This window comes from Sturnira hondurensis, unplaced genomic scaffold (assembly GCF_014824575.4).
Source record: "Sturnira hondurensis isolate 20B ecotype Veracruz unplaced genomic scaffold, ASM1482457v3 Scaffold0005252, whole genome shotgun sequence".
NCBI classification, from domain to species: Eukaryota; Metazoa; Chordata; class Mammalia; order Chiroptera; family Phyllostomidae; genus Sturnira; species Sturnira hondurensis.
The window spans coordinates 5,359,653-5,370,229 of record NW_028077883.1 but is presented as its reverse complement, the minus strand read 5'-3'; the positions used below and the strand labels follow the sequence as shown (position 1 = coordinate 5,370,229).

Below are 10,577 nucleotides of genomic sequence, written 5' to 3'. Positions count from 1 at the left end.
TGATGGTTGGGTAGCCCTAAAAGTCCCTCTCCTAGAATAAAAGAAATTTCAGGGTGGAGGGTAGAGGGCAGGGGGTAATGTTCCAGGAGGCATCCCTTGCACTTCGGGCTGGGGAGCTCTGGAGACCGAATGGTGTCAACCCTGGAGTAAAGCCGGAGGGCACGCCTGGAGGAGGGGAGCTCGGCCTGCGCTTGGCGCTCTGTGGGCTACTCCCAGGACGGCGGGGCCGGTCGCTGAGAGCGGTGGGCCGTCCGGTGGGATCAAAGGAGCCAAAGGAGGCCAGCCGGCGCGTCTTGGATTGTGGGATAAGGGGCGGGAAACAGAAGATTGACACCGGCGGGGAGATCCTGGCCTGGCCTATGGCACCGGGAGAGGGTGTGCGCGTGTGTCGGTGCGCGGGTCAGCACTCTCCTGTCCGAGGCAGAGACCTGGGTAGATCAGAGTGTGGGGGGAAAGGCTCCCGGGTGGGAGACCCAACGAGAGGGGGAGAGAGCGCGAGATCAAGGGCATCGAGGTCTGCGGGTTCCTCTGTGTGTGTCTCAGGCCCTGTGGCTCAGCACTGGAGCCGCCTGGCACCCACAGGAATGCGGCTTCTCTCGGCTGCCCAGGCCGCCCCCTGTTCCACAAGGAGGTGGCCGCCAGGAAAAAAAGGGGGGGGGGGCAGAAATCTGCTTAGCCTCAAACAAAGGCTGATTTATCTGATCTTTTACAGGAGAGCTGGGGGGGCAGGATATTCTGAGATCCTTGGGCTTTGGGGGGGCTTTGTGAGGGGGTTTGAAGATGAGACGGGGTTTGGGAGTGTGAGGGTGTGCGAAGCACGTGAAAAAGAAAAGGAACGTTTGGAGTGGGCTGAACATCTCGGGAGCACTAGACTAAGAGCTGGGCGAGTGGGCACCGGAAGAGGCAGGCAGAGGTCCGGGAACGTCGGGTCGGGCAGACCAAGAAATATGCTGGGAATTGGTGTGCGTTATATTAGATATGGAAATAAACAATGGAGGGAAAGAGGGAGGGGGGAGTGCAAGGGAGAGGAACATCACACAGATATTTTTAGACTTTGCTGAGGATCTGTTATTTTTACATCCTTGAACGCAGGGCTGCAGGGAGTTAAATTCCCCCGGGAGAATCCCCATGGTGCCAGGGAAAACCCGCTACAGACTGGTTTGGCAGAATATTTTTGTCCACGACTCTCTGACCAAGTTAAAAAAAAAAAACCGCACGAGAGACGAGGCCATTGCTAGTGGAAGAAGTGAGGTTAGCGCAAGGGACGGAATCCTGACGCCCAACCTGCGCGTGGCGTTCTGCTTGCCCGCGTCGCAACGAGGCTTTAGTGTCCTCAGCAACAAGCGGCTTCAAGGCTGGGGTTGGAAGGGTGGTCGTTAAAGAAGTTTCTCTCTCCTTCCCTGGGAAGAGTCCAAACTAGCCGTCCCCTCCACTTGACTGCACCGGGTGATTTGGGGTGATATGAAGGGGTCCCCTCTCAGAGCCAGGAATGAAGGTGGGGGATCGATCACACGGCGGCTGGAAAAATATCCGCGCTCTCTGTATGCAGAAAGGGAGAGAGCGTGTTCCGAGAACACTTGCCACCCTCAAGCAGCCAGCAGGTAGGAAATGTTAGAGAGGTACACTGGGTGCGGCCCTTCCAACTTTCCCAGACAGGCACCCCTCGGGGCGAAGAGGCGCCGGGCGTAGGGGAAAGCTGACCCTTGCGAAACTCGGTCGCAGGGTTTGTCCCAGCCGGATTCCCTAGATAGAAAGCTCTGGCTTTCCGTGTAATGGAAACTCCCGAAATCCTTACAAGCAAAGAAAGAAAAGCAGGAAATAGATCCTTCCACTTCTTCCCCTCATCCCCCTGGTCTTTGCATGCACACAAAACAAAGTGGGGCTTCACGTGGCTCCCCCTCACCCCCAGCCCGTCGCTACCCAGAACTTCTTTGGAGATAGGATAGCTGGGAAGAAATATCCGGGGGTGGGGGTGGGGGGACACCTTTGGAAAGAGAAGCGACCGCTCCAACTTTAGGAGTGGGAAAGGGGGAGGGGTCCACACCACTGGCCTGGTCGGTAAGTTGACCAGAGACCAGGTAGGGTGTTGCCTAAAGACCCACCAAAACTCTGGATCCCCCTAAGGCCCAAGTCAGTCCAAACTGGCAGGCTAGGAGGGAAAGGGGAAGAAAAGGAAGGAACTGAGGAGATGGGGAAATGAGGAAAGGAGAAGGAGAGAGAGAAGAGAGAGCGCGCAGGCAAAGGTAAATACACAGGTAAATTCCCTGCTGGACACACAGCTTGCTTGCTTTTTCAAGCCACTTCTAAGCCTGGAAGAGCCTTCTCAGAAATCCTCACATGACAGGTTACAATTTTTTATGTTCTAATCTCCAACCACCCCCCTTTTAAGAAGACTCTTTTTGTGACATTTATTGCTGCCGACTTCCTAGCTGTAAAATATATCTCCTGCATCTTGTATTTTCCAACATACTATTTCCCTCGGTATCTCAAGGAAACAGAGGAAGAGGGACGAAATAACAGTGGAAAAGACCCCCATAGTTCAGTCCCGGGAGCACAGCAGCAGATCCCAGCAGCAGATCCCAGCTGTAGCTACAGTCACACTGTGGCTGCCTATATGCCGGGTTTGGGGAGAAGGGCGAGCCTCAGGCCAAGGTTGCAGCAAGTCCTCTCCACCCCAAAGAAGCCTTCACAAGGGAGAAATTTCTGCAAACAGATTCAATTTCCCATAGTTTGGAAACTGCTCTGCCACTGTTTTACGTTAAAAGCAAAGCAGAAAGAGCTCCTTCCTCAAAAATAAAACAAAAACAGAAACAAAAACAAAACCCAGAGTGGTTAGAGAGTGGAAAGAAAAGATATACATGTGTGTATTTAGATTATCTCATGTGGAAAGGAAATCAAGACGGGACCACAATGCTTTCACTTCTTTCCTCCATTCCACAGTTCCCTCTTGACAGAGGAATAATGTCCCCCACGCACTCTACTGGGACTGCTGACTTAGGCCCATCGTTGTTTTCAAGTCCTGTAATCCTTCCTCCTTTCTGAAAAGAGCTCAGATGAATTTATAATCTACACCAAGGAATCCAAGGCACTACCATTTGCTATGTTGCAAGCATTTCAGATTTTTAAAAAATATACTAGGGGGGGGGAATTTCTTTTTCTTTCTTTTTTCCCCCATTTTCTCATCTCTGGAAGCTCCCTTTGAAGGGAGTGTAATTTGTCTAATTGCACTAGCAATACACAGAGGCTGATGGGGGGGGGTGGCAGTTGGGCAGCTCTCCACCATAATTGCTTTGAGCTTAGAATTCAGAGTCGTTATTGAGGGATTTCTGATTCTTTCTTACTTACACACAGGGTAGGAGGGCCCTGTTTAGATTCCATCATTACGTTCTACCTGAAACAATTTGGGGTTAAACTTAAAATGATCTAAATGTTTTTGTGGTTAGGCAAAAAACACACCCACCCATACCTAAATATATATAAACAGGCCACATATACATATACAAAGCAGCATCCAGCGTGTATCGTGGAAAGCTCTGCATCTATGCAGCTGCCAATATGTTTTCCTTTTCGCCGTTTTGGGTCTCTGCAAACCTTGGCTTCCTGTCCTTGCCTGGTAAAACCTCACCAGCCCATTACAAGGGGGCAAAGAAGTATTTTTAAGAATCATTTTGCTTTCATGGTCGAAATAATTTTATTTATCCAGAATATACAGTTTAACTCCTCTATCTACACTTATTTACATGGTTAAAACAACATTGAAAAAAGTCTTTTGAAAAGTTGAGGTCATAGATTTCAAGGCACCATTGATAGTGTCCACAGTTGCGCAAAAAAGTGTCTGTAAAAAAAGGCGAGGACGGGGGTCCTTTGAAATGCAATAACTTACATGCAAAAAAAAAAAGCTTTACACATGAATCTTTTTTGTTTCCGTTTTCCAAGCTTTCCCATAAGAATTCCTTTCTTTATGATTTTCTAAAACATCAAAACACAGTAGTCCCCAAAAACAGGGCAAGAGAAAGCGGCCAGCCTAATAGAGTGTCGCGGAGGCCAGCGCCAGCGGGTGCTGTAAGGAGCCAGGCGGCGGCAGGTGGGAATTGATTGAGCTGGCTGTGCTCGGGTACCAGGAAGCCGAGTTCTCCAGGTAGCTGGACGCGGGGGACTGGTTGGAGGTCGGAGGGTGGGCATGAGGGTGGTGGCTGAGCGAGCGGGACGAGCCCTGGGGCTCCCACACCGCCGGAGACTGCGGCGAGTTACACGCCATGGGGTCGCTGGAGCTGGGGCTGTGCTCCGGGGGCATCTCCCCGTTTTTCATGATCTTCTTGATCTTGGATCTTTTGTTCTGAAACCAGATTTTCACCTGGGTAGGGGAACAAAGGCATACGTTACCAGGACACTCAGAGGCATCTTCGGTCCCCCGCGGCCCGGCCCTGGCGTCTCCCTGCAGCTCCCAGCCTATAGGCAAGGGACTGGGCCTGAGGCAGGGCCTGGATCTCTGGTCCCAGAGGGCGCCCTGGCGGGATCCACGAGCCCCAGCCGCTGGGAGGGCAGGACCCTGAGGCTGTTGTCTTTTGTTTGGGCCGGAGGCAAGGGGCGGGGGGTGGGGGTGAGTGTCCCCCCGGCTCGCACACAAGCCTAGGCCTACGCGGCGCGCACCGGACACAGCGTCGCCAAAGTCTCCCAAACAATCGCCAGAGCCCAGCGCTGGAGAGGGAAGGGGAGTCGATTCTGCGATCGCGAGTTCAAGCAGGTAGAGCCTTAATCGCCCAATAACCCCTCCCCACTCCCTTCACCCCCTCCTCAGCTCCACAATAAGGTCAGAATCCGCCTGCAGCTCGGGGCGGTGACTCGAACATTCTTTATTCTTCTATGGGAGTTGGAGCGGGAGTAAAGGGAACGAGACCCTCCAAAGGAAGAGTTGCCCACACAACAGCGCCCCCGTCTCGCGGCCCTCGTGCTGCTGCGGCTCCAGAGCATGGAGTGACCCCACGGCTTTTCCGCCCCGAGGCGACTTCCTTGGCCTTCACTCGGCCTGAGACCTTCACCAGGCCTGCGGGCCCTGCTGGCCCGAGTGGCTCTGCACTGTGCAGAACACTAGACAGTTTCTCCAAGCGAGAGCGTCCTAGAAATAAACCTCTCACTTGTTTTCAATTTTAGAAGTTTTCCCGTCGCCCCCAGAAGCTAGAAGCTGGGACATTTCGGGATGATCGACATCTCCATCCCGCTCCCACGTCGCATGGCGGGGACACCGTGTCTGACTTATGAAGGGAAGGGCGCAAGGTGGTTTTCTGTGAGTTTCCGCAGGTGCTACCCGGCCGGCTCCAGCCCTCGGGGATGGAACCTCATGGCCTGGCCAGGCATGCAGCCCAGGCGGGGCTCTTGCCCCGCCGCGGCCTGATTTACCTGTGTTTGCGTCAGTCCCAGCGAGGCGGCCAGCTCGGCGCGTTCCGGCAGGGCGAGGTACTGAGTCTTCTGAAACCTTCTCTGTAATGCGGCCAGCTGAAAGCTGGAATAAATAGTCCTGGGTTTACGAACTTTCTTTGGCTTGCCATTCACCATCCTCACCTCGGGCTCGGCCACTTCTTTCTCTAAATAATCAAAACAGAACCAGTGATAGCTTATCGGCAGACAATGGCGGTTTTGCAGGACCCCCAAATTCAGTCCTGGAGTTTCTTACCAGGCACCCTTCACTGTTTCCCCATGTCACCAGCTTTGCTTCACAAGTCCCAGAGACATATGCCCCTCCCCCAAGCCATGGAAAGGCCAGGTAGTCAGTTTTCAATTCATTTCCTACTGTATTCGTTCAGGTTCTCAAAGGTTTGTGTAAAGGGCGTTAGACAGCCCAGTTCCCTTCCGGGCTTCCTGGATGTTGCCCTTGGAGCGTTTTCTGCTTCACCCGGACATGTTTGTACGCCCACCCTGTGCTCTCTCGCCTGTCTGGGGTGATCATAACCAGCCCCTCCCTGGGGTTCCAGGGCTGTGACCCACGAGGCTTCAGAGTCAGCTGAAGCGCCCGCAGAGGCCAGACGCATGGGTCGGGAAGACGCTAACCGAGGGCTCCAAAGTTCAAAGACCCACCAGCAAACTGTGCTCCTTCAATTCAGCAGCGAGCGGTCCGGGGCTGCCACAGACAGAGGGCCGATTATGCAGCCCCCATAATCTCCCTGCAGATCTGTGAGGGCACAGATGTGTCTGGTTTCTTTTACAAATAGACTTAATAAGTTCTTGGCCAAGAGGAAAAAAAAATCGTTCACTTCTGCAGAAAATCCAGAGACATTGGATGGAGCGAAGACATCCTACCCCTAGGCTCTTTCTTAAAGTTTAACAAGAGTCACACATTGAAAAGGAATCCGTGGTGGTGGGGCATTTTCGTAGGAAAGGGGCGGCAGATCAGGACGAATTTCTCCACATCCTAGTTATACACGGGGGGAAAAAGTCTTTCTGAATGCTTGTTTGACAAAGGTGCCCTGAGGCCACAAGTCCCCTTTCCCACTTTATCAAAAGTGCCCATCTCTGGAAGGGGCGGAGAACCTCCCGGGTGTGTGTGTGTGTGTGTGTGTGTGTGGCCGCTCCTGGGAGAGGAAGGGTGGAGGATGAGGGCTGTGGTCTGGACTCTGCCAAAGCAGGGGATGCTAATATTAGCAGGATTATTAATGTGCTGGTGGGAAGAGATCAAACCTGACCAGCAAAACCCCGCCAGGGAGACCTCATCCCTCCCTCTCACCACCCAAGCTCACTAACCTCCTAAACCCTCCACCTAAGTTTCAAGACAGCCAAAAAAGGAGGAGGTAGGGAGGAGGAGGGTAAATTTTAGGCACTTATGGAGAGAGAGAGAAAAAAAAAATCGTTCCAATAATGCGAAGCCTCGGCAACCGTCCTTCACCTTTAAACGGCTTTTTGTTTTTCGGCAATGCCTTGGATAAGCCGCAAGGCTTTCGGTGCTTGTCTCCTGGGGCAGGCTACAGCTCCCCAGCCCCCTACCCCACCTCGAGCGTTTCCGGACTCCGACAGGACACTGGCTCCTGTCTGCACTCAGACTGATCCCGACAGAGCCTTTGAGGCAGCCTTCCACTCCCACTCGCACCAACCAAGCACGCTTACCAAAAATTCCAACAACTAGCTTCCCCTTTATTACGCAAACGCCACTAGGGCTGCTAGATTCTTTCTTCTCTCCACCCCTGCCCCCTTTTCCAGCCTAGCTGGCTTCCTGACCAGGCAAACTTGGAATCTGGAGACAGAGTCCCCTAACTGCACCCCTCCCCCCACCCCCAATGCTGGAGGGAAGACACTGGTCTGAACTCCCCAAAGGCGTCTCCTACTAAGAAGTCCTGAAGTGCTGGCCTGGGAACCTCTCCTGTTTGTAGAGTCCAGGCCTCCACTGCCTTCTGCCAGATGCACCCCCATTGCTGTGGGTGCCGGGCCCCAATCTCCTACCCCACCTCGCCACTCCAGAGCCCCGGCTCCCCCCCGCATCTGGTTCCCACCCTGGTACCTGGCTGGCTGGTCGGGTTCGGGACGCGGTTGTAGGCTCCGCCGTACTGGTGGTAGGGGCTGGCGTAGCTGTAGTCGGCGTAAGCTTTGGCGGGGTAACTGCCGGCAGAGCCGTTCACGCCGTGGTACTGGTACTGGTAGGGGTTGAGCGCTTTGCCATAGGAAGCCGAGGTAGGAGAGCAGTAGCCGTGAGGGGCTGCCCCCGTGGGGCTGTAGTAGTCGGAATCGGTGGCCGACGACTCGGGCAAAGTTGGAGATTCCTGAGACGGATGGTGCATGGCTGCGGACGTCTGGAAAGGAGCTTGGAAGTCACCGGATCGGATGCTGGGAACCCTTCTGTCAAACACTCCTGTCATCGCTCCCAGGCGGCAGCGGCTGTCCTTGCTCTTGTGGCGGCGACTGCTGCCCGAGTTGGCTGTGGAGCTGCTCTGGTCTAAGCAGACATGGCTGTGGGAGCGAGGGAGGAGGAGGAAGAGGAGGAGGAGGAGAGAAGGAGGAGGCGGCGGCGGCGAGGAGGAGGCTGGGAGTCTTGGAGGCTCGGTCTCCGGCAGGCTGACTGCTGACTGAGGCGCAGCACAACCTTGGTTAAATCCTTAATTGCGCGCTTACGCACAGCGGGGTGGATCGGGTTCCATTGGCCAGGGCCTCCAGAGCAGCAGCAACACCCTAACTCGTCCAACTAGTTTTAACACAACAAAGCATTGCTTTAAAAAAAAAAAAAAAGAGGGAGAAAAAAATGGAGGGAGGGGGGAAGTGTGTGTGTGTGTGTGTGTGTGTGTGTGTACGCGCGTGTGTGTTGTTCCTTGTTGGGGAACAGGGGGGAGGTCCAAGTTAGTCTGTTTTCAGTGAATACCAAAGAAAACGCAGAAGCCCCAGCACCAGTTTTGTAATGTTTGGAGACAATGTGTTCCAATCAGCAGCCTTGGAAAGCGCACATGTTTGGGGAGGTGAGGTCGGCAACGGTCTCTCCTTGCTCTCCACCTCCCCGCCCCCCGTGGGCTTCACCAGGGGCGAATGTAGAATTGAACAGCGATACTGAAACGGGAATCAGGGATGTGGACTGATGGCGAGAGGGAACTGAGAACACTATTTTTATTGGGATGTTGGGAATCAAGTTGTAATTCACATGTGTTGAAAATTTGCAATTTGGGGAAAGAGACAAATTTGCCACAAGCACTTCCTTTGTATCAGATGAATATTTTTCAGAAAAGGGCTGGATTAAGAATGCTCCAGAATGCATGCCGTTCATTCAGCAGGTAATGGCAAAGAGATTTCCCGCAATGAACTCTGAATCCCTACAATGAATTTAAAATATAACTGTCTTAAGCATAAATAACTTAATGATGCCCAAATTGCTGGCCCCAAAGAAGAGCGGGCAGTGTGTCCTCATCTCTTTGAATGCCATTGGAATAGAGGGTCTGTAGCTGTGTTCAGTAGCCAAAGACTTCTGCAAAAGTGGGTGGTTCCCGTATGACCTGTCACTCCAACAGACCAAATGGGAATTCCAAGAAGACAGGGAAGCATACAGGGACAAAAGTCCTTCGGGAAGTTGGGTGAAGCCCTTGGATTTTCCCCTCCCAGCTTTATGGACATGGCATGCCAGGAACTGCCTTTACCTTTCCCAGGTCTGTGTTCCTGTACCTTATGTCCTTTTATTTACTGCCTTATAGACATCTTAGCTCCCATGCAAAGGGGCAAAAGGCTCAGGAACCAAACACTGGGTGTTTGTGGTCCAGAGCCTGCTTTCACAATGTGTCTGTCCCTCTTGCTCTAGTGGTGATCCAGTTGGGAGTGCAGAGATTTAACATAAGTCAACCTACTGCTCCCCGTTTTCACTCTCCTAAAGTCAGCAACTCCAGGAGATGGATCTTGATTTGGACCTTTTCAGCATCTTCTTCCAGAGTGTCTGAGACCAGGAACCTGGGAGCTCCACCCAACATCCTGGCTAGGACCATCTGGCCTCTCAGCATGCCCTCCACCCCACCTGAGAAAGGAGGAGTCTGCATTAGTTGTGTCTAGTGTTAGGTTAGCCTTACTTTGGCTATGGAGCTACTCGGGCCCCAAATAGGCCAGCAGGGAGAGCTGGGGATCTGGCACTTGGGGGAGGTGCCAGCCTAGCTCCAGAACATCAAAGCCTCTAGAGAGCAGCCACCTGTGCATCAGCTCCCTGTCTCTGCTGTCTGCGCTCTGTAAAACCACAGCTGTTGTCACATTGCCTTTGGGGACAACTTCAGCACGGTGCACACAGGGCAAGGAAGGGGTATGTCATGCTCGGGGTCTCTCAGTGCCCTCCTCTACCTGACAGTCTTCTGCTTGAGGCCTGAGTGGCCCTTGACTTCTCTGAGACTGACCCGGGGAAAACCTCAGCCACCATCCTTAATCTCACGCTGTCGCTTTGACACTGCTGTTCACCCCCTGCATATAGAGCTACAGGACATCAGGAAACACTGCCAACCCCTTCGGGCTTGCAGTCCTGACTTCTGCTCTGGCCAAGTTCTCAGAGCTCATAGAGTCACCTTAAGCACATCCCTGCTGTTTAATTACACCAATCGCATCCCCAAAGCAATGCCAGCCAGGGTTCAAAGCAGCTCCCGTCAAAAGCCAGTGGCAAGGGAAACCGGGTGGCTTTCCACTGGTGCCTTCACTCCTGGCACTTTTTATTTCTTGCAGATTTAAAAGTGACTACGTGAAGGGAAATAAGGTCAATAAGGTGATGTTCACGAGGGAGTTCTAGCCATGTTTTTAGACCTTGATGAGAAGGCAGATTCCATCCAGGGTGGGATTGAAAGAAAGCTGTAAACTGGGCAAAATTCAGAAGTTTGGGGTCTGGCAGAGAACACAGTGTGACAACGTTCAGTTAGTCTCCACTTTGCTAAATTCTAATTTCCCCTCCGTCGGACAAAAAGATACTCTTTCCCACATTTTGCACAGGACAAAAAGGAGTGGGGCAGAGGGGAAGGATTTGGTCAGTTTCTTTGTTTTGATTCCTAGTGTTGGCCCTCAAGCCAGACTCCAGCCCCTTGTGCGAAGGCCGCATGTTGCTTGGTGAAACTTCCCCATCTGGGTGTGTCTCTGAAGGTCCAGAGCCTCGA

At 53.0% G+C, this 10,577-nt stretch overlaps 1 protein-coding gene across 1 annotated transcript; it reads right to left on the bottom strand.

The window, feature by feature from the left end:
- Positions 1-3,932: 3,932 nt before the first annotated feature.
- DLX5 (distal-less homeobox 5) lies at positions 3,933-8,036 on the bottom strand. Its single transcript, XM_037046434.1, has 3 exons — positions 7,487-8,036; positions 5,398-5,582; positions 3,933-4,354 (listed from the first exon to the last, which is right to left on the bottom strand). The coding sequence occupies exons 1-3, from the start codon at positions 7,839-7,841 to the stop codon at positions 4,025-4,027; spliced, it is 870 nt and encodes a 289-aa protein (XP_036902329.1). The 5' UTR covers positions 7,842-8,036; the 3' UTR covers positions 3,933-4,024.
- Positions 8,037-10,577: the final 2,541 nt, after the last annotated feature.